The following is a 23,178-nucleotide window of genomic DNA, read 5'->3' on the forward strand; positions in this document are numbered from 1 at the left end:
AGTAGTTCACGCCGATGGCCCCGGTTCGATTCCCCCCATGGATACATTGCGTGAAGACAATATTTTTGCATATTTTGGAGTTATTGTAATAGCGACGTAAAACTGCACTCACTTACGCTGTATTGGAAGCTAAAATTTCGCGGGTGTTGTGTTAGACCAGCAATGTTCCCGCGGCAGGTTCCAGAATATTTTAGCGTTCAGATCATCTTAACTCACAATAGCCTAACTTACAATAGCCTTAGTGTTAATGTTGTACTGCACGATTAGGCCCTGCGCATTACAGGCGTTCGTGTCATTGCGAGGGTTAAAGATGTTTTTAAATATGAAAATGTTGAGATAACCCCCGCCTTGAAACGCTCCACAGTACAAGATATATTGTACTGTGAAGCGTTTCAAGTTGGGGTCATCTCAAAATTTTCGCATAAAAATATTTACTCCTCGCAGTGACGCGAGCACCTTTGATGTGCAGTGCTTCACAGATTCACAAAAGTAGAATCGATCCTGGATCTACGTAACAAACAACTGTCCTGCGTTTGACCATGGGTAAATACCGATCTGATACTATCACACATACGTCCAATCAATGAAACATGAATATTGCTAAATGAATTCTAAATGATTTTATGACATTTTGTTGTTTAATGTGTACAGTATGGAAATTGCCCAATAATGCGTTGAAACAGTCACCATTCTGACGTGTCATTGTCCGCCTTCAGAGCGCTGCCCAGATGTCCCGCCTTCACTGTGCCCTGCTTCCAACTCGACACTTCCTGGTGTTCGAGAAGGCGGAGTATCATCACATGGATCCACCCGTAGTCGAGTTCCACTCTACCATGAAGCCGAACCTCTTGAAAGTCATGATGAGAATCGCATCAAAAGCAGTAAGTGGCTGTTGTAGTTGTTGATGCAGTTGGAATGGCGGTTGTAGTTGTTGATGTGGAACATGTAGTAGTAGTTGCTGTTGCAGTAGTTGGTTTTGATAGCTGTAGCAATAGATGTTGTTTTGTGTTGTTAGTAGTTGTTTTTGTATTGCTGTAGGTGTGGCGGGTTCTGCTGACGAAGTAGTTGTTGTTTTGCGTCGTCGTGGAGGCAGTAGTAACTGTTGTTGTAGCAGTTTTCTATTAGAGGTGGTAGTGACAGACGTTGTTGCTGCAGGTAGCGGCCACAACAGTAGTAACAGCTGGGGAGTACTAGATGTAGCGGTAGTACTAGTACTTGCAGCAGCAAGTAGAAATAGAGTGAGTGAGTGAGTTTAGTTTTTCGCCGCACTCACCAATATTACAGCTATATGGCGGCGGTCTGTAAATAATCGAGTCTGGACCAGACAATCCAGTGATCAACAACATGAGCATCGATCTGCGCAATTGGGAACTGATGACATGTGTCAACCAAGTCAGCGAGCCTGACCACCCGATCCCGTTAGTCACCTCTTACGACAAGCTGAGTCGCCTTTTATGGCAAGCATGGGTTGCTGAAGGCCTATTCTACCCCGTGACCTTCACGGGTAAGTAGAAATAGAAGTAGAAGTTGTAGTTGTAGTAGCAGCAGCAGCAGTTGTAGTAGTAGTAGTTGTAGCAGCTGTAGTAGTAGCATTAGTAGTAGTAGTAGCAGTTGTAGTAGTAGCAGCAGCAGCTGTAGTAGTAGTAGTAGTAGCAGCAGCAGCAGCAGTAGTAGTAGTAGAAGTATTTTGAAATGTTTCCTCTCACACATTGTGTACTGACTGCGGTTATTTGTTTCAGTATCGGGAAATGTCAACAAGCAGCCGCTACAGTTCCCCGGACTTTACGTAAGTAACCGAACAGTAAAGATAAACAAGCCGTTAGTCCGTTGGTGGGCGTGGCCTATGGTTTATGAATGCGTGCTCGTTTGACAAACTTAGGTTATTCAATCAAATCGGGACCTCTTGCATTTTCTGTATTTCTGAATATTTGCAACATATGTCATATTTGGGATTTCATTTTCTTGTATTACAAATTCTAGTACTTTTTTGGGGGATGAGTCCCATTCGGGATTCAAACCCGCACCCTCAGAATAATTGCTTTAAAGTTGAAACGTAGAATCTGATCAAACGCATTAACTTTTATAACGTGTTGTACATTATGAGAGAAAGTCGGAGTTAAATATTAGCGTGAATGAGACAGTGTTCGCTCCTCACGCCAAAACCAGAGTTCGATTCCCCACAATTGTGTGAAGCCCACTTCTGGTGCCCCCGAAGTGATATTGCAGGAATATTGCTGAGACCGGGGTAAAACTAAACTCACTCACTTTCCTGTCGATGTTAAATTAACTCCGTGTTAAGGTATGAGTGTTATAAGCACCCCTAAGCTGTACGGATTTGTGCAGTTAGATATCGTCAAAGCAAGTACTTTTGTAAGATGTGGCATGTTTGTTTCAGTTTTCAGCCGTTGCCTACGTATGCATACAAACAGTATGAGTCAAGATTCATGCACCTGAAATCACCAATGATATGGCCATTCGAAAAGGGAACTGTGGAGGTAAGGAAATAGCAAACGATGACAAGCATCAGATTACACAAACACTGACTACAGTTCACATTTACAGTAAATGAACACTGTTGCTTTACATCTACAGTAAACAGACATTGTAGCTTAGACATACAGTAAAAACATTGTATTTGGACGCACAGTAAATTTAACATTGTAGCTTTAGATCTACATTAAATATACATCTACGTACATATTCACTACAGTTTTGTCCACAGTCAATAGTCATTAAAGCAGTATCTGTACATCTGCTGCAGTCTGTTCGTCAGCTCTGTTGCAGTAAGATGCTATGCTGTAGTCAGATGTGAACGGTGACATTATAAGTTATCACATCGTGTCACCAATCAAAACAAAACAACACGCATCGAATCGACTTGCTGCCATGTTGACACCAGCTGATCGTTTGACCTCAATGCAACGCACGTTACTAAAGGCTTGTCGATGCACGCTTTTCTCACTTCGCGTCGTCACCGAGGCGTAGCGGGGTGATATGACCTTCGCAGCGGGAGTACACGACTTTTATACTCCCGCTGGCGTATCATGATGGATGTACATGGCATTTTATCAAAGTCACGTGGACCAATCAAAACTCGACATTCTTACATGAGGCTAGATAAGGAACGGTAGTATTGTCAGTAGCTGTCAGTGCAAACTGTATATTGGTTTTATATTAGGCAATGTAATACAGTAACCCCTTACTTCAATACAACCTCAGTTCGTAGTACGCATTCCCACCGAACTATATAGCCAGTGGTGCTATGATGTATGTGGTGGGGTGAAACGGTATTACCGCGCTTTTTGCCTTCGGTACCGTATTTTCGGTTTTCGTACCGTCATTTCTATCTAGTCATAAAATGTCATAAACGATTATGGTTATGTTTTCATGTTATCATACAATTATGGTTTGGCTCTTGTCAATTTTCTGCATCATGATCTAATATACCGAACCAAAGGTCTTGTACGTACTGCACCGTGGAAAGAGCGTACCGTTCCCCCACCTCCCAACATGTGTGTCCCTACGTAATGTCCCAGTATATCCTCGTTTACCATACGATGATCTGATGAAACTTCTTATTCTAGATCCGACAGATCAGCCTGGAAGGCATGTACTTCAGGGCCCAAGATAAAGAAAACGTGAGTAGCCAGATCTTGTGTAAACTAGCTGAGGCCGTAGTCTCACTCCCTAAATCAATTCCAAATATACCAAATAATGACACAAAAAGGCTGGTCTTTTTCTGACCAATGATGGGGGTTAGTGTCCCCAATATGTGACAGTCCATTGCGAACGTTATATAATAATGAAAAGTTGAATTTTCACATGACAGTTTTAAGAGATAAAAACGTGCTGTATGTATAATTACTTCGGGCTTCAAATTGCCTACCAAAGACTTGATTTTTCAAATAAGCTGTCTTGCTCAGGAGAATGCTGTAATTATATAAGCTGGCAGTGCCCACGGAGTAGATGGTGAATTACTCCTCACTCAGCAATATTCCAGCAATAAGGCAGCGGTCTGAAAGTAATCGAGTCTGGACCAAACAATCCAGCGACCAACAACATGAGCTTCGATATATGCAACTGGGATACTATGGCATGTGTCAACCAGCTCGGCGAGTCCGACCACCCGATCCCGGTAGACACCACTGATAACCATGGATAACTGTAGGTCAAATTCGAACCCGGAGGTTGAAGATTCAGGATATGATGATGTGTAAACTGTTTTATATTTCAGTTGCCGAACCTTGGCGGCCATATTGGATCATTCTTCACGTTTGTAAGTGTATCAATATTTACTCATTTCATACAACAGGCGTGATTTTTAAAACATGTTGTTTCGTTTTTCTGGTTGTCTAAAATAGTCCAGTGATTGACATCATGAGCATCGAATTTCAATATCCACGTATCACCCAATGTACCAAATTTTACCCTGATTTTCAAGTGGTTTTATTGTATAGTATATGCATTTTGTAAGTAATAGGTTTATTGTATAGTATATGCATTTTGTAAATAATAGGTTTATTGTATAGTATATGGGTTTTGTATATGATAGGTTTGTTGTATAGTATTTGGGTTTTGTAAATAATAGGTTTATTGTATAGTATTTGGGTTTTGTAAATAATAAGTGTATTGTACAGTACATGGGTTTTGTAAATAATAGGTTTATTGTATAGTACATGGGTTTTGTAAATAACAGGTTTATTGTATAGTGTATGGGTTTTGTGTGTGATAGGTTTGTTGTATAGTATTTGGGTTTAGTAAATAATAGATTTATTGTATAGTATATGGGTTTTGTAAATAATAGGTTTATTGAATAGTGTATGCGTTTTGTGAATAATAGGTTTATTGTATAGTATATGGGTTTTGTAATTACTAGGTGGTAGGAAACAGTTCTAATCGTAGCATGCACATCAAGTCAGCTTTTGATAATATTTTGGGTCTTCGGCCGAATGCTTTAACCAGTAGGTTACCCCAGCGCCCCTTTGTCAAGTTAGTTGTCGAATCAAGATCATTGCCTTTGTAGTGTTTAGCGTTTTCGTTTTGAATAATTCTGTCTCGTGAGTAGCGTTGATATATTTCGTGTCTTCATCTCCTTCCAGCTGAACGACGACTACAACGGCGGGGAATTTGTATTTCCTAAATACAAACTAAAGATAACTCCCAACATTGTGAGTAGCGTAAACGTGAACGGTGTTGTCTTGTGAAGGCGTAACAAGTATCATCCATGATGTTAAACAAGTCACGTTGCACTTGAAGACTGAGTTGAAACAGGTTGCACGAACAAGTTCCTACTGTTTAGTAACCCATTTAACATAGTTTGTATTTACAAGGTTTTACTGTATAGAAAGCGTGCGTTAACTCAGTTTCTATTTACAATGTAGTGTGTCTTTTAGCGAGTGACATTGTTAGATTAGCCGCTTTTCACCATACCGTCAATGAGTACCCAGTCGGTAGGGATGCTAATGTCATCTTAAAGCGCATCACCGGAACCTTGGTTTACGTATGTTACAGTCAGATTGTGAAATCAGCTATTTCGTGAGAGTACTAAGGAGGTCAGCCATTTCGCGTCATTTCATGGAATGGCTGAAGCATGCTGATTTTTGTTACACAATATGACGCGAAATGGCTGATCCTCTTAGTCATGTCACGGAACGACTGAAATTTCACAATATGACTGCAACATATATATGTCCCAGGTAGCCCAGAACGAAAATGGAGTCCACGCTGTTCCACTGACTCGACCAATAATGTAGCGCATCTTTACACTTAACACCCTAAAAGCTTTATTAATGAACGCACAGGCAAAGTGTAGCGCATCTTTACATTTAACACCCTAAAAGCGTTATTAATGAGCGTCGACATGTATTGTGACTCAACGTTATGCTGTGTACTATCTTCCCTGTTAATACAGATATCATTAATGTTTCTGTTTTAGGGTAGTACTATATTTTTCTTCCCGATGAAAAGTACTCTGAACATTTGTCCCGTGTCATATGGCGTCCAATGGCGTGAGTAGAACTTTGATCAGATTCTTACATGGAAAATATTCATCGCATTGGATTTGAAAAACTGTTAAAGTGTTTTCATTCACATACATCGCATGTACAATTCAAGGTATTTTATCGTATTGAGGTTAAAAATACTCATTTTTTCATGTACATGTACAATCCTTCGGCTAAAACTAGATTCTGAAAATAAGTTTAATCGATAATTATCCAAAATAGTTTTTGTAGTTCATATCAATTTTTGTATTGCAGTTGCTGTTCAGTCTCTGTACGAAAGGAAGGTCAAGAGCAGGTGCCGTCTCTATGACAACGACTTGTGGGATAAGAACGGAAAATGGAAGTTGGCGTATTAAGTTGACCTCCTGACGTCATCATTGCAGGGGGTGTTGCTCATACATCATCACATCAGTCACCCTTTAACACATGTACTTAAAGCCAATATCAGTGAAAATGACTGTCCCCAGATACCCGTTAACACATGTACTTAAAGCCAATATCAGTGTAAATGACTGTCCCCAGATACCCTTCAACGCATGTACTTAAAGCCAATATTAAATGTAAATTTAGGTCCCCAGATACCCTTTAACATCAATACTTAAATCTCAGTGCAAATGACGTTCCCCAGTTATCCTTTAACACATGTACTTAAAGCCAATATTAATGTAAATTTAGGTCCCCAGATACCCTTTAACAGATGTACGTAAAGCCAATATCAGTGTAAATGACGGTCCCCAGATACCCTTTAACACCTATACTTAAATCTCAGTGCAAATGACGTTCCCCAGTTACCCTTTAACACATGTACTTAAAGCCAATATCAGTGTAAATGACGTTCCCCAGTCACCCTTTAACACATGTACTTAAAACCAATATCAGTGTAAATGGCGGTCACCGGAGTGTATGTTCCTCGTTACATTCTTGATATGGCGAGGAAGTTAACCCTGTGTTTTATAGTATCCCTGTCAGATGGTTGTGTATGTGTGTGGTGAGAGATCAAGTGACTTAATGTTTCAGACTGTAGAAAATATAAACAGCCCAGCAAAACGAAGTTGCCTGTTCGGAGAAAGTAGTCTCAGAATTGTTCAGTAAGTTTACTTCAAACCATGTCAGTCGTCTAAAACTCGAAGGCAGACTACTGTAGTTGTGTTTATAGTGAAATGTCACAATCGAGAAGACTTTTCACAAAGGTTTCAGCGCTTCTCTGAGTCTGTGTACTTAATCAGGCCTATCTACTTACTTACTGCTTACCTCGACCAGTGATACTTTGTTGCTGTATTATCTGACATGGAGTACATCATCATCCAGTCTATGGTGCAGTTAGCAGACACAATAAAGACAAACTACTGTTAGCGTGAAGGCTAAATGTAACGCAAGGCAGTAATATTTTGGCAGCAAGGTCATGTGGATCGTCTAACTCTTCTCGTTCACTAGCGTGTTAACATCTCTTGAAGCCCTGGTTATCATTGGTGCTTCAACTGACGATTTAACATTGGCCATTTTGAAAAAAGGAGTTAGAAATGCTATCATAGTCAACCTGTTTTACAGCAAGGAAACGAAAAATGTTTTTGTTTTAATGTTGTGTGTAATTATGACAAATAAAGCTCGTTTAAACACTTTTATGTGTCGCCTGTCAAAAGTGAGTGTGTCAGTGTGTGAGTGAGTGAGGGGCTGAAACTTCGAAGTGATGCAGGTCTGAGACGGTTTCCAGTTTGGTGAAAGTCAGGAGCGTACATATGGTGCCTTCATAACAGGAACAGATCAGGATTCAAATCCACGACCACGGGTTTCTTTGGCGCCTATATAACTAAACCATACGTCGAGAAAGACCCTAAACAAGGCGAATCAATACATCCTGGCTTGAAAAAAAGATGCGGTATATGCAGTATTTTGCTGCACCCAGCAATATTTCGGCAATATGGCGGTATCCAGTGAATATTGCCGGTATCCAGCGAATACTTCAGTGTTGACCAAACACTCCTGTGATCACCATCATGAGTATTGATCAAATGGGATGAAACTCTGCACACTAATATACTGTGACATTCACACTGGGTCACCCATGCACCAACCATTAGTGTTCTTTCATACTTTAGTCGTTGATATCCATCTGAGATATCAAATGGATACACCTTTGCGACTTAACCTTTGGGTTACAAAATAAGATATACAGTTCACGTCACAGAGGTCACACCATGTTGAGTGGACCACTTAAGAATAGGCAACAAATGTGTTGAGCGGCAAGCACGCAATCAAATATTTTAAATGAAGAAACCCTCGGTCCTCACATCCTGGAGCTGTTTTCGGACAAAAGCTGTGTCACAGTTCACTGGCTTTCCTTCACATGATGTGCACCGGGACAAGTTGTTTAGAAGGATTACATTCATTCAGGATCCAGTAGGACAACGGCCCGCTGTGCACAATGGCCGCCAGGGATGGCAACAGGTTGAAGCTGATCGAACATCATGGTGTGGGGCGGGTTGTGTGTGAAATCAATTCAAATGTGACCGTGGACACTATGCTCGTGGCATTCAACTTGGGACATCAGAAGATGGATTGAGTAAATATTGCTGTCACTGCAGACTCAACCTCACCATGATGTAGTCACGTGGTATGGTGGTGTCACGTGCCACGCCTTCACCGGGTTCAATAATCAGTGGCAGGTTAACATCAGAGAAGGGACATGGTGCATCACAGCAAGGTAACTTTAACATAGATGATAGCGATAACATTAGTGTACGCATCATTATTCATATTGTACCGTTATTCACACGTATGATTTATCAGCTTCATAGAATCCCCTGTGCAACAATTTAGACTCTTCACTAAGCAAAATACTGTTTCAGGAGTATTTCTTTATTTTGGACAGAGTATTCAGTGTCTATTTGGTAAAAGGTTTGGAACTGGCTCAGCAAATATGTCTGTCATGTTCATTCTCACAAACTGTCTGAAAAATTGAAAAAATAAAATTGCTTCTCAGTTGCGAGCTTTGTCTAAAACAATAACAGCGAAGACAAAACAATAACAGCGGAGAAGAAATCATTTTCAACATTGAGTTGAATGAGTTTAGTCTTACGCCAGATTCATCTATATTCCAGCTATATGGAGGCTGTCTGTAAACAATCAGGTCTGTACCAGACAACATGAACAACATGAGCATCGATCTACATAACTGGAATATGATGACATGTGAAAACCAACTCAGCGAGTCTGACCACGCAATCTGTTAATAGCCTGTTACGACAAGCATGGGTCACTGAGGATCAGTTCACGGGTACATTTAAATGAAATATATAAATGCCTTACGTATGTTTACAAACTTGAAGTACAAACAAGGTTGTGTCGAAATGTGATGTGTAGAACCAATGACACCTCGACGTACTTACATGGGTCCCCTCTCCTTCGACGCAACAGTGTTTAACTAAATGTACATGTAGATTATCCCACAAACCTCTCGTAGGCGTATTTGGGCCCGCTCTCGTAGGAACCCTTAGCGTTGGCTAAGTAGGCGATGTTCCCGGTGAGGTCGTACACTGCTACCTGCATGTTGCCTGTCTGGACGATGCTGACGACGTCTCTAATGATGACGTTGGCGTCAAGGTGACCGTAGTTCCGCTGTATCTGTGTGGCCAGGACCTGACTGTAACCAGGGCAAGCCCAGTCCATCCCTGCACATAGCCAGAGATGTAGGCGAGAATACAGATAGAAATACAGGAGAGAATATGGACAGAGATAAAGGCGAGAATATAGGCTAGAACAGGATATAGGCAGGAACATAGGAGACGAATACAACATGGACACCACATCATAGGCAGGAGTCATTAACAAAATGGCCGAAAGGTGATACGGTGTTGACCAAAAGGACAAAAAATATTCAGTAGACTCTTTGAACCACGACTAGATTTCTGTCACGACCGTGATCCAAACTAAAAAAGACCTAAACAGCTATGCCATCAAAGCCCTCTTGTCCAGTCAAAAGGTTTATACAGGCATATAGGTAAAAATTATAGGCTGGAATGCAGTAGCAACATATGTCGTGTAAAGCTGAAGCTAGAGCCACTAATATTCACAAGGACAGAGCACAACACCAAACAGAGGCAGAATGTAAAGAAAGAGATTACAAGGGGAAAGAAAGTACAATTTGGCCAGGAATAACGAAAAGACTAGGGTTAGAAACTATAACAGCAACACAGAATCTTGCACTGGACGTTTCTTAACCATGATAAGCATGATGAAATCTTCACAGGGAGGCGAAGAGTTCGCAGAGTTGAAGTGACCCTTGCCTCACCCCAGTACACGACGTCCTTGATCCGAGGATGCCACACCGCTAGGGGCTGCAACGTCGCGTCGTCGTAGAAGTTGGCGATGGAAGCAGAGTACTCAACTCCGCGGAATGTCTGGCTCTGAAAATATAGGTACCACGCATAAAAACAGAGCACATTTACACTTGACGGAATGTCAGACATCACAGTTAGCAAAACACACAGGTAAAATTGGAAAAACATAATTATCATATTAGCAGTGAAAATGCCCGGCTCTTGAACAGCAGTGTATTCCCTAATAGGGGTTAGGGTTCTTAAGCTGAAGGGTTTTTCGATGCCTGGAAAGAATCGGAGGTCACAGGGTTCCTTGTCCGGTATTTCGGGATGACCAATTACCTTGCCGTCCCCGACCCCAAGAAGAAGGTCACAGGTCCGTTTGGCGTTGGTAATTCTCTGAACTGCTTCATTGAGTGTTGTGTCGTACTGTAGAATGTCTCGCAATATGTTCTGAAGGAAGATGCGGGTGAGCTCAAGTAAGTGAACTTCTGTTATATCACAGTAATCACAAACAAAGCATCTCACTCTCAGGTAAGCTGATATCCGATCTAGAGCGAGTAATACCATACGCTAGGTAACTTTAACTACATAGATATCATTTGCCGTGATTCGAGTTCTACGTCCATCGTATCCAAACCATAGATCCAGTTTCAATGAGTGAGTGTAGTTTTACGTCGCTTTTAGCAGTAAACGGGTTGGGGGCATAAAAAAATGGGTTCCGCATGTGGGGGATCGAATCCGGGCCTTCGGCATGACGAGCGAACGCTTTAACCACAAAGCAACCCCACCGCCCCCAGATTCCACTGAGATTGTTAAGTGTGTAAATAGTGTACCTACAGTGAACGGGATGCCGAATCTCGACTCCTTGCCGAAGCTAGAGTCTGGGAATGATACCCCGATCTCAGATATAGCCATTTTCACAGAGTTCATTCCTGAAAGGTAATACCGAGCTTGAGGAATATCATCAAACGTATTCACAAACTCACCGATTGAAAGACAATGTTTCTTGTCATGGTGTCATTTTCCGGTCTATGTCTAGACAATGGCAGTCAAGTATAGGTCTCATGGTTTAAAGGGAACCCTTTTGCAATGTAATATTCAATTCATAATATGGCAGTATACACATAAATCATTTGGAACTGAAGATCCCCTGTGATAGAACAATTTCATGACCAAAGCATTCATCTGCGATAGAACCACTCAACAATAAATATTCACCTGTGATAGAACCAACCCACCCAGTCCACCCGAAGTTGGCCCATGGTTGCCCGTATGTGCTGTTGACAGGATGGTACACAGTCACCTGCGGGAAGTCCTTGAAGGGGCCTGTAATATACGCGTAGTGAGTGAGTGAGAGAGTGGGTGAGTGAGTGAGTGAGTGAGTGAGTGAGTGAGTGATCAAAGTCGCTTCGGACAAACTTCTAAGATAGATGTGCGAGACAAATACCTTCAACATTAACCTCTTCAGTGAACACTGGTGAGTAAGTGAGTTAGGATCTAACTCGCTTTGACCAGACTTGTGAGCTAGATGTGCGAGGCAAATACCTTTAACGTTAACCTGTTCCGTGAACATTGGCGAGAAAGCTAAAACTATATTACGGGGAATTTTGGATTCGAACCAATGATTACAGGGTCATTACAAGGATAAAGCGACTAAGTCACAGTCCTACTCTCCCGGAAGTTGAACAGCGGTAGTGAGAGTTGTGAAGGCTCGGGTGACACAGTGGTAAAGCGTTCGCTCTTCATGTAAAAAAACTCGGGTTCGATTCCCTCCATGGGTACAATGCGTTAAGCGCATTTCTGGTGTGCCCCGCCGTGATATTGATGGAATATTGGTAAAGGCGGCGAGAAGGACCGTGATGGCTGTAGCAAAACAAGCAGTAAGCACGTATACAGTCACTATATTTATGGTGTCATACACACACTGACCATCCACTGCCCAGTCCAGGGCAATACAAGCAGTACCGACCCATTCAGTCACTATAGCAATGGTGCTAAACACACATTACTGACCATCCACTGTCCGGTTCAGAATAATACAAGCAATATCGACGTGTACAGTCACTATATCTATCATTACTGACCATCCACAGCCCAGTCCAGGGCACGAAGCTGGAGAAGAGATCCATTCCGAGCAAGACTGTTACCCCAGGCGCCTATCATAGAACACGATCCTTTTCTGGAATATTTACGGTATGTTGTGAGGATGAATGAGTTAGATTGATCGTGAATAATTGAGTTGTCTTTCCGTGTGTGTATGACAGTGCCACCGGTGGTGGATTATCCGCTCATCGTTTTGCGAACACCTTATGAAGGGCACTGTTGAAGTATACAGTATACTTCATTTATTACTTTATTATCATATATGCAAATACAAAGTAAGGGGCTGACGGCATACTCACGTTAGCTCACCTATCAAATGGATGTACAAGATTTTCTGAAAACAAATGATTTTCTAATTACAGAATTTTATCGATTGTATTCGATTATTACATTGCAGTTTGTTGTAACATGAATTTGCGACAGCATTATGAATGTTCAGGAGATAGATAGATCAAGTTTTGTTTTATGGTTAGGTTATTTCCTACTTTCAGAACACCCTGCAACGTACAACTAACCCCAGTAACAACCGGCATTATGAATGTGTGTTGCATTTACCAGGTCGCAAAGAATGGACACCTGTCTAACTGTAAGGTCCGGCCGTGTAGCTAGTTCCATGATGTCTGGCTATGAAATAAGGAGACACCTGCCTTGTAGTCCTGTCCAGTGGCATCAGCCAGTCCCCTGACCTCGTCAAAAAACGCTTGCGATATGTGCTTCTCCGTCGCCAACAACTCGAGGTCAAGGGCAACGTCCAGACTTGACCAAACCAGAAGGTATACAATGTGTTAAACATAATGAAGCCCAACTACACAACGCCACAATATCGTTAAGTGTTGTGGGTGAGAGAGCGAACGTAGAACATGTGCCATTGATCTCTACACTAAACGGCGCTGAGCATCCAGACAAGAGAAAATACAACTGAAGGTGTATGTAAAAAGTGACGTTGACATAAAGGGTCTCAGCAAATATTCTGTGCAGGTAAAAGGGAACTGGGATGTAGACCAAACAATTGTAGGTGCATTATGGTGTGACGTGAAGGATATACCGCGGCATGTTTTCTGATGTTAAGTTGCAATCTGATCGCTTACCCAAAATTTGCAACATCGTCCAAGAACCAGTCAAGAAATTTCAGGTTCTTCAGTCCTCCTACCTAGTGGAGACAATAGAGGGCAAGGTCACAACACTATCACTACATTAATTCTGCATCCGTTACACACCTGACCATGTTCATTAACATCATGAAGTATCTAGGTTCAAGTCCATTAACACTGTCACACACCCGGTCCCATCTCAGTGAGCATTATTTCACACCTTGATATCAGATCAAGTACGCGGAAAGAATTATGACTACAGATTCTGTATACAGGTACTGTTCTAATACGTCAACAACAGGGATTAAAAGTTTGGATTATCCGTCTAGGCGAAATTTCCTTGGATATGTGGGCAACTGTCTAAACGTACATCTTCGTTTACCCAATGCCGCACATCAGTATTCCGACATAATTTGAAGGCATCTGATCAACAATCACACTTTTGACAAGAAAATTAAACGACACGATGTATTTTTACCCGAGTTTGTTGCAACTAACGCCATGTCAGTTTTAGGAAGACCACTTCTGTAGACCTATCTTTAAATTATCAGTGTTGTCAATGCTGCTCAAGTCTACATCAAAAAGTCGCAATGCTGATTGCTTAATGAATAAAGCTGCATGGTTTTCCACGGGGGAATTACTGATTGTTGATTACTCACTATCTGGTCCTCCATGTACTGCCATACTTGCTGAATCATAGATGTCGCTTCGTCCTTGACGATGCTGCCCTGAGCAAACCCCATCTCGTACGGTGTACCTGTACAAGTACAGTATGTCATAAGCTGGAGGACGGGATCTCATCGAGTCTATCGCGATGCTTTCCACAGAAATATTTATTTGGTGTTTCGGACGGTACTTAGCTTCATGGACAAAGTTAGGGCCTTAGGGTGCGTAAAAGCGTACAAGAGACGAGAGCCCGATGTACAGTATCCCTTCTCGTCCTATTTTGTCGTTTTCGCGTCTTATCTCTTTCTCGTCATAAGGTCGATAAATCGAACACCCCACAATGAGATTACCCCTACATGCTCTCAATGAGAATGTACATGCAATCGAATTACCACCATCTCTACACTGTGTACATCTGCCTATGTGTTACACCTATCACAGGCAAATGCCACACAACCCCATTTGCGCTACAGTTTGCCTGTGACCTACCATACAGATGGAGTATGTAGTATGAGTCTTCCCCAGTCCCTACAGTGAACAGCTTGGCGTTCTTGATCGTCCTGACGAGGGTTGGTGGCCGCGTTTCCACTGGGAGGAGGTTTGGAACGGCACTGGGAGATGGCTGTTGGGATGAAACCGCCATTGTTGATCACGATATGGACGAATCTGACACTTCATACGACCTGGTGTACAATTTGATTGCGTTCCTGCTCATTCGTCGAACTCTCATAATATGCTAAAAGCTGACTATGTTCAGGCAGCATTTGGTTACATAATTTGTTTAGCGTCAGACACTTAGAGAGAGTCGGGTAAAAACCTCGTATATGCACTATATGTTCTTGCAATGCAACTGCTTACAAACCTGCATCACCTTGTATATGTTTCAGTCTGGTACACACATCAGAAAGCATCTTGCGAGACATGACACAGCAAAAAAACAGCTATTTTATTTCGAAATAAGGAAGTAGCAAAGATGAAAGCAACCGAACCGCAGGCATGAGTCACGGTTGTAATTTACGATTACTGAAAACGAAGCACTGTCCAAACACAAAAACATGGATGCCACATCACAGTGGAAACACACACGCTGCCAGTATTAGCTCGCCCAGTTCCATGCTGCGTTAAGAGTACACGGCCTAAAGACTGTTATCTACTCGTGTGTTTATTTCCTGTGCAAAGTGTGCTTATCTGTCTGTGACTGCACTAACGTACAAACATCAGAGGTTATCATTTTTTTGACAAGTTACATTTCGACCGATTTACTAGCAGTTATCAACGACAATGAAGTTAATAGGTCAGCCTGCTGTTTATCATTTTGCTTAGCAAAACTCGGCACGTTTTTGAGTGCACATGACCTAAGGTGTGTGCGCTCGTTGGTTACAGTTTGAATTCGTCAAGTCCCCGTAACGATATGGGTTTAAATTGATGTTCAATAAACCATGCTTGCCATAAAGGGTGTAGATCTATGCTCACTTGTTGATCACTGGATTGTCTGGTCCAGATGCAATTATTTACAGACTTCCTCCATCTAGCTGGAATATTGCTGAGCTTGGCGTAAAACTAAACTCGCTCACTCACTCCAATTTGTGACGATCGATGCTCACATGCTGGTGACCACTGGACTGTCTGGTCCAGATTCAATTATTGACAGACCTTCTCCACATAGCTGGATTTACTGCTGAGTGCGGCGTAAAACTAAACTGATTCAATCAGTTCGTCAAGTCATAGTTACGTGATTGGCAGGAATTCACGATCTACCGACAGCTCTTCACTCACTAGTTGCCCATGGTGGATACAATTGGAGTCAGCTGTAGAATTTCACTTATGTGTGCTGGGGTGAACATAATCTATGTTTCACTGTCGCGTTAATAGCGACCCTTGCTTGCATGTACGTTCGTTGATGGATGCTTGGGTTAGTCTGGAGTGAGTGAGTTTAATTTTATGCCGCTTTTGGCAATATTCCAGCAATATCACGGCGGGGGACACCAGAAAATGGGCTTCACACGTTGTAACCATGTGGGGAACCGAACCTGGGTCCGGAAGTTTACTAAAGCTTGATGCTGATTATCATTCATACCTTTACAGGTGTCGTCAACAGACCCCGCCTCGAGTATCAACGACTCTACCTCTCCGACCAATGATTGTAACCCCTAACATTGAACGAGGTCAAAGAGCACATACCACGTATTGTGAGCACATTTTCCACATTAATCATTGCACATTTTTATATTTGACATATTTATACAATGAGCATACATTTATTCATACATTCATACATTTTTATGCAATGCCGATGAGCATACATAATCTAAAGCTAAAAATGAGTGGTGTACGTGTTTGTGTGTATGTGTGTGTGTACGTGAGTGTTTGTGTGTGTGTGTGTTCTGCTAGTTCTGTGCAAGTTTACACAGCTAAACAATCGTCTCCAACTCTTCTGCAATGTTAATGTAGTTGTTCTATCAAAGCATGACAACAAGGATTAAATTACAGTATCTAAAGGGCACTAGGGGTGTTTATCAGCAAATTCAAATCCGTCGGCGGAATGCCATTAACAGTCTCCAACACCCTATATGTCAGTCTTGCGCAACCTATACTAAACTATGCGGTCGGTATCTGGGGACGACGTGAGTATAAAATTTAATGTTTGAATAATGTTCAGCATCGTACGTAATTTAAGTCCAGTCTAAATGAGGAAGAAGTTTTCCTCCATCGATCCGACCCGACTCGAAAGGTCGAAACTGGTCGAAAGGCTTTCAAAAATTATGGCATAACTTTGTTCTGTGTTGGTTACAGTCTCTTAGTTTGAATATCCCCGATGTTAGGAATATATCTCAAACAGACTTCATACTGATTAAAGACCGGATACACTTTGTCGATGCAGAAGATTGGGTAAATCAGTGATGGAACGATCTAGGTTTTAACTAATGGAAATAAATTACGTACATAAATCCAGTCTGAATGCTGAAGCTTACCTAAGCTCGATATCTAACCGACGTCGACGCAATATATTACTAAAACTGAGGTGTGGTACTTTCCCTCTAGAAATCAAACTAGGAACATTCAGTCGTAGCCTATCCCTCTCTAGGAACCAGTTTGTAAATTTTGTGATTTGGGGGAAATCGAAGATGAATTTCACTTCCTTATGAAATGTAATATCTGTTCGTGCTGATATGATTAAGAAACTTTATAATAATTCACTGTTACCAGTGTCTGCCTCAGACCTCTTCATTGGTATGATGAAGGATAATATTAACTATAACGCCTTGGCCGCAGGGGTTTTCAGTTGGTATGAACGTCGTCTTAAACATCGCTCGAAATGGTATTTAGTTATTGAAACAATAATAATAATAACCTTGACAAAATGCAAGGTGTAATTATTCTGTGCAATTGTTTTGTATTATATGCATCATCTTCGTTTTGACAATTATGTTATTAGTTTTATACTCAATACATTTTAACACTACATGTATTTTAATGTATAGTCGTGTCTCATAAGCCTGAATAGGCCGGATATTTTCTACAACATACCGATGAAATGTACTTACTAATGCTGAGAATAAACAAATTTTCTTCTCTTCTGTTCGTCTTGGAATTTGTCCGAGGTGAATTTATCTTGCATTCCACTGGACTACCTCGCCACCCGTACTGGTCTGGATATTATAGTTCCAGGCGGTTGATATATCGTGTTGCATATTTTAACGTGAATGGGATGAAGGGGTCAGAGTACTGACTTCCGTGACAATCAGTAATAGTTTTAACTCCGTACTGCCGAAGACAGGCATGGTAACATCGAGTACATTATAATGTGTTTTGTTATGACGTGGACAGAGGAATCGAACCAAGCTTCCGCTCCCCCAACAGGTACTACAGTTAGTTGTATTCAAAGTAAATTTAAGGCGGATTCACTCAGTATTGCAGTATTTGTGAAAATCCATTCAAGGTGCGAGAAACAAAATGCTTGTAAGAAATGGATCGGATGGTCAGGCTCGCTGTCATCGTACCCAAACTGCGCAGATTGAGGCGCACGCTGTGAATCACCATCCGTATAGACCGTCCAGTCCATCTTATTTTGACAGACCAGCGTCATATAGCGGGTACATTGTTAAGTATATAGTCGTTAAACAAACAAACAAACTAACAAAAGTACCAAAACCTAAGAACACATTGTGTCTGATACTGACCGAGCCATCACAGTCTGCAGTCTCAGTACTGGAGAAGCAGCTGCCCACAGCTAGGAGGAGAAGAGACACTCGCATCTCGATCACGTCAATTGTCAAACAAAACAAGCAGTGTTATTTCCGTCAGAGTTTATCGTGTCACAGAAGTCGTGTCAACTCACCTCATTCTTCATGTGTGAAGATCAGCAGGTGGCCGATATGATTACTGACCTTGTATAACTATGACGTGAAGACGTTACAGCTCAAGGTCGAATAGGTGGAAAGTCTTTCACTCCACCCTCAACACTGTTCATCTCCAAATATTCCATTATTATTCCAGAACACCTAACGGGATTGGGTGGTCTGGCTCGCTGACCTATATGCTTTCCATATCCATAACTGCATTGATTGCACAAATGCACGTTCATACTGTTGGTCACCGGACTGTCTGGGCCAGACTCGATTATTCACACACCGTTGCCATGTAACTTGGATATTGCTGAGTGCGACAATAAACAATAACCAAGTCTCTCTGACCCAGAGAATAATTCCAACAGATGTCCAACTTAGAGTCTAGAATGACGTCAAGACAGTCTAAAATTAAGAATAAATATACCTAGTCCTAGGGATATTCAATAGCTTTCCTCGCGGTTGATGGGTGGTTGAAGTCTTTTAATGAGGATGATTTCTTTGAATTTCTGATTTTGAAACAAAATAACCGATTTAGTCAAAATTAGTGCCTTGGAGTGGTCAGATGGAGATGACCTAGAGTCTGGTTTTGAAAGCATGATGTCTTGTTCTCTAATACAAGTCTTGAGGGGTTTGGACGTTTCATGGTGTAAATGTGCCCACAATTACACCGAATACAGTATACTAATCCTTGGGTACATATCTGACACTTTAAAACAAACATTTTCCTTACATCAAACCAGCATGTTTTGTTTATCAAATTGCCCATGCAATTGCCCTAATTTAATACATGAAATCGGCATGTATTCGATTCTTCAAAACAAACACTATTCATACTTCAGCCTTGTATGATTAGCATACAACGATAATTCAAAACACACGTTTCTCTCTACAAGCCTTGTATGCCAGTTTAACTTAAATAAGACTCTTCAAAGCATAAATCTTTCATTTTTGATATCTGGATATGGTCTCTGCTTGCAGGAACATCATTGATGAACGTCAGACAGTTTCCTCCATAACTAGTTGCAGATGATGCAAAAGTTCCTTTTCGTATCCAGGGCAGATAACTGCGATGTGTACAAGGGGTGGCCAGACTTGGTGACTTGGTTCAATGCTCAAGCAGTTGATCTCTGGCTTGTCTGATCCTGACTGGATTATTACAGACCACCGCCAAATGGTACCAATATTGCTAGGTGCAGCATAAAACTAAACTCACTCAATCCCGTTTGTATCCAGGTAAACTGTGTCTGTGTGTGAAAGGAGACCTTAGATGGACATCAAAGTGCACATTTACTGAAGGCTTAAAAATTTCTCAATATTTGAACAGCTGAACTGAATTAAAATAGTTACACATACTGGTTAAACAACTCTACAGCAGGAAACAAATCCTGTTTTTAATGAGCACAAACAGGAATCTAAGTTTTTGTCTTTATTTTTTTGGCAGAAAATATTTTAATATCCCGACTTTTATCATAATGTATTTGCTCCACATGAAAGTGGCCCTCCAGGAGTGTGAGGAAGTTTAGATCTCTGTCGTATCTGATGCGACATGACAGAAGAACAGATGTGTCCTCTCTCGCTGTGTGGACCAGGGTGTTCAACAACGCCTGGAACGTGTCCTCAATGTAGATGATATCCGCCCCGAGGATGATATCATACTTCGGGTGAGGTGACAAGTCGGCTGTCCAATCAAGTTCCTTCACAGTGATACTGCCTGGGCAGCTGACCAGTCTGTTGGAGTCCACTGTCTTGCTGAGATTAGGCATTGCTTCCCTCCTCTCTGTCACAGTCACGTGGCCACCTGCATCCATCAGTGAGTGAGTGGGGTTTTGTACTACTTTAGGACATATTTTAACCCATTATCATGTATCGGTTTCAGCATAAACACAGACATGATATCCAAAAGGCTGCAGTATCAATACTTCAAAACTGGGAGTGATAGAAAGATGCACGAAAAGGAAATCATTACATCAAGCAAGAAAATGTCCAAGCTTTAAACCATACTGTTTTCTTCACTTGCTCCACCTTACCTAAACACAATGCCACAATGCCAGCTAGTCCTGGCCCTGCCCCACCTTACCTAGATACGATGCCACAATACCGACAATGCCTGTCCCTGTCCCTAGCTCCATCTTACCTAGATATGATGCCACAATGCCAACAAGGCCTGTCCCTGCCCCTAGCTCCAGCACCTGCTTGTGTCTGACAACTTCTGGGTGTAGTTCCAGGTACTCACACAGGACGATGGCCTAACAACGTTCAGAGAGAAAAATGTATCACTGTAAACACAGAAGTTACTCTTTTTGTATCAATGAGGTTTCTTTGCTTATATACAATGAAATTTAAAGAGAGAGGCCTTACTATTGGCCTCACTACTGGTCTTACTATTGGCCTCACTACTGATCTTACTATTGGCCTCACTACTGGTCTTACTATTGGCTTCACTACTGGTCTTACAACTGTTCTTTCTATTGGTCTTATTACTCACAGCATCCCAGACCACTGCAGCCACCCCAAGGCTCCCCCAGTTCTGCTGGATGTGAATGTCCTGTCCCCCAAGGTGAAAGTCCCGTGTGGGTCGATGGTGTGGCAGTACCTGGCTCTCTGTGTAGGGAACCACCGTAAGTGCTGTGACTGGGAGAGGTAAATGGGGTACAGTTACTCACCATATACAAATACATGTTATAGAATGTGGTGACAAAATGCTACAGAAATAACTCATTGATGATTTCAGATATACATATAAAGATATTGAAGACACTATTTACAGAAATACAGTCAGTGTTTGCCTTACAGCTGCAATCTGCACTTTACACACAAAAAAACATGCAAACGATATTTTCTGTGAGTGATTTGGATGCATTGATTCTGTTCTACATAATTTTTAAAACTTCCTAAAACAGCAACCATGAATTTTGAAATGATTCAGGATTGTAATGAAAATTTCACATGCAAAAGATTTGAACTAAATAATTTTTCTTCTACACACACCTAAACCTACTGCCAGCTCTGAATACAGTGGAACTGGAAGCTGCAGGATCTGAAACTTACTGGGATCGGGAAAAAATTTTGGACTATACACCATACAAACAATGCCAGATTTTTCACCACGTTTATAATGGTTAACAAGGTAAAATGAGCATATGTTTAAAACATAATGTTTTCTGTAATTAATGTAAGTAAAGCTGCATGTTTCATTAGCACTTACATAAGAAGGTTGGGTTTTCAATGCTATATACTCTGCATGTGACTCTGAAACCTTCATATAATTCTCATTACATTGTATCAGTTAGCAACATTGATACTTTGAATATGAAATTTGAGGTTTGTGAGCCAGATCTATTGATGGGAGTAAGATCAACAGAGATTACTGGACTGACTGAAAACTGATAATACAGAGAATAGAAAACCTTAGTATCTTATTACTGTATCATTCATGAAATTTAAGAACAGGCAATATAGCAAATATTCTAAATCTTTTCACAATGTACTATATACACTGCTACACATCTACTAGCACAACTAATTGAAACAGACCAATGTTGGTATCCCAGGAACCAGTATAAATACAGGCTTTAAAGGTGGTATCTTTTTACGTCACCTGTTTGGGGGCTAGTGTTAGTAAAACTTTTGGGTCAGTTTCCACCACCATTTAATGAAGCTGCATGAGCACCTCCAAGAGTTTAATGTGGGAAGAGTCTAAAGATGCACAGACTATGTGCATTTACCACACTGGTGAAAGTCTTGTGAATTTGTCCATGTTACATGGACTTGGATGGGTGGGAAGCCAGGGGTTTAAAGGCCTGATACTAGTGATGGCACTCAAGCTGGGATGCTTACAAACTGCCTTTGCAAATTTGGTCAAAATGCCACAGATCTTTTGTCAGATTGCCCCAGGGTTATTGTCAAAATGCCCATATTAAATTAAAATGATGAAATATATGCCATAAATGCATAGTTTTCGTCCACTCTGATATCATATTATTCATGTAATATCATGTAATAATATTGCTGATGAATGTTTTAATTGTTAGTAAACTGATAAGAGCAACATATTCATAAACATATTACACAAACATTTCATTTTATTCGCACACAGCGAAGCTCGGAAGTTATCGCACTGAGTAACACCATACAATCTAATTAACAATGACCTAGTATCAGGGGAACTATTTAGTTCGAAATTTGTACAGACCCGAATCAGACGGCGGTTCCATGTTGTGACAGTCCTGGGTAAACTTGTTGCAGTAGCTCGTACCCTCATCAGCAATTACATTATGAACAGTGACTGAAAGACAACAAAATAACTGAAGCAGCATTTCGCATGGATCGCATCGCGGCAAGCATAATTTCCCCAACAATCTAGCTAACCAAAATGAAGCACGTGTTCATCGCGCGTTTTGTTTACACCGGAAACGGGAAGTTGTTATAATGCTGTATCCCTAACGACTATTAGACTATTAGAGATATTCACTTATAAGTTATTTTTCTTTACTGTAATTCAACAACTATTTCTTAAGAATATAAAGTAGAACATATGTAAAAACATTTACCAATTGAAACGTTAAATCATATGATTCCAAAGTAATGTTATCACAGTTGTTTGTTGTATTATGTAGTTTGTTTGAACCATATAGTTTCTGATCCAGTC

At 41.2% G+C, this 23,178-nt stretch overlaps 3 protein-coding genes across 4 annotated transcripts in view; 1 reads left to right on the forward strand and 2 right to left on the reverse strand.

Annotated features, from left to right (window-relative positions):
• LOC137297964 (prolyl 4-hydroxylase subunit alpha-2-like) overlaps positions 1-7,620 on the forward strand; it is a 15,104-nt gene extending 7,484 nt beyond the window's left edge. The window contains exons 6-13 of the mRNA XM_067829969.1: positions 717-881; positions 1,740-1,786; positions 2,396-2,495; positions 3,585-3,638; positions 4,235-4,276; positions 5,100-5,168; positions 5,936-6,008; positions 6,258-7,620. Of these exons, the coding sequence (XP_067686070.1) occupies positions 717-881; positions 1,740-1,786; positions 2,396-2,495; positions 3,585-3,638; positions 4,235-4,276; positions 5,100-5,168; positions 5,936-6,008; positions 6,258-6,358 (651 nt within the window). The 3' untranslated portion in view covers positions 6,359-7,620. The remainder of the gene's footprint in view (positions 1-716; positions 882-1,739; positions 1,787-2,395; positions 2,496-3,584; positions 3,639-4,234; positions 4,277-5,099; positions 5,169-5,935; positions 6,009-6,257) is intronic.
• A 1,219-nt stretch (positions 7,621-8,839) lies between these two features.
• Positions 8,840-18,469, reverse strand: LOC137298519 (protein dcd1B-like). The gene is made up of 13 exons (XM_067830813.1): positions 18,363-18,469; positions 14,671-14,803; positions 14,175-14,272; positions 13,513-13,574; positions 13,072-13,180; positions 12,724-12,758; positions 12,406-12,500; positions 11,540-11,647; positions 11,159-11,253; positions 10,661-10,771; positions 10,291-10,405; positions 9,454-9,670; positions 8,840-8,949 (listed from the first exon to the last, which is right to left on the reverse strand). The coding sequence occupies exons 1-13, from the start codon at positions 18,435-18,437 to the stop codon at positions 8,877-8,879; spliced, it is 1,326 nt and encodes a 441-aa protein (XP_067686914.1). The 5' UTR covers positions 18,438-18,469; the 3' UTR covers positions 8,840-8,876.
• A 1,473-nt stretch (positions 18,470-19,942) lies between these two features.
• Positions 19,943-22,957, reverse strand: LOC137298180 (protein N-lysine methyltransferase METTL21A-like). Of its 2 annotated transcripts, none has more exons than XM_067830333.1 (4): positions 22,723-22,957; positions 21,016-21,161; positions 20,665-20,776; positions 19,943-20,328 (listed from the first exon to the last, which is right to left on the reverse strand). In XM_067830333.1, the coding sequence occupies exons 1-4, from the start codon at positions 22,844-22,846 to the stop codon at positions 19,943-19,945; spliced, it is 768 nt and encodes a 255-aa protein (XP_067686434.1). In that variant the 5' UTR covers positions 22,847-22,957. The 2 variants fall into 2 exon arrangements, with proteins under 2 accessions (XP_067686434.1, XP_067686433.1); XM_067830332.1 differs by having other exon boundaries at positions 20,608-20,776; positions 22,723-22,925.
• Between the last annotated feature and the right edge of the window lie 221 nt (positions 22,958-23,178).

This window comes from Haliotis asinina, chromosome 10 (assembly GCF_037392515.1).
Source record: "Haliotis asinina isolate JCU_RB_2024 chromosome 10, JCU_Hal_asi_v2, whole genome shotgun sequence".
NCBI classification, from domain to species: domain Eukaryota; kingdom Metazoa; phylum Mollusca; class Gastropoda; order Lepetellida; family Haliotidae; genus Haliotis; species Haliotis asinina.

Coding starts and splice junctions, on each gene's coding strand:
- LOC137298519 (XM_067830813.1), bottom strand. CDS start 18,437: ATGCGAGTGTCTCTTCTCCTCCTAGCTGTGGGCAGCTGCTTCTCCAGT. Junction 12,501..12,723: donor CATTTGATAGGTGAGCTAAC/GTGAGTATGCCG, acceptor TAAATATTCCAG/AAAAGGATCGTGTTCTATGA. Junction 10,406..10,660: donor TTGGGGTCGGGGACGGCAAG/GTAATTGGTCAT, acceptor CTATATTTTCAG/AGCCAGACATTCCGCGGAGT.
- LOC137298180 (XM_067830332.1), bottom strand. CDS start 22,846: ATGCTGCTTCAGTTATTTTGTTGTCTTTCAGTCACTGTTCATAATGTA. Junction 20,777..21,015: donor CTGCAGTGGTCTGGGATGCT/GTGAGTAATAAG, acceptor GAACGTTGTTAG/GCCATCGTCCTGTGTGAGTA. Junction 20,329..20,607: donor TATTGTGGCATCGTATCTAG/GTAAGGTGGGGC, acceptor TGATGGATGCAG/GTGGCCACGTGACTGTGACA.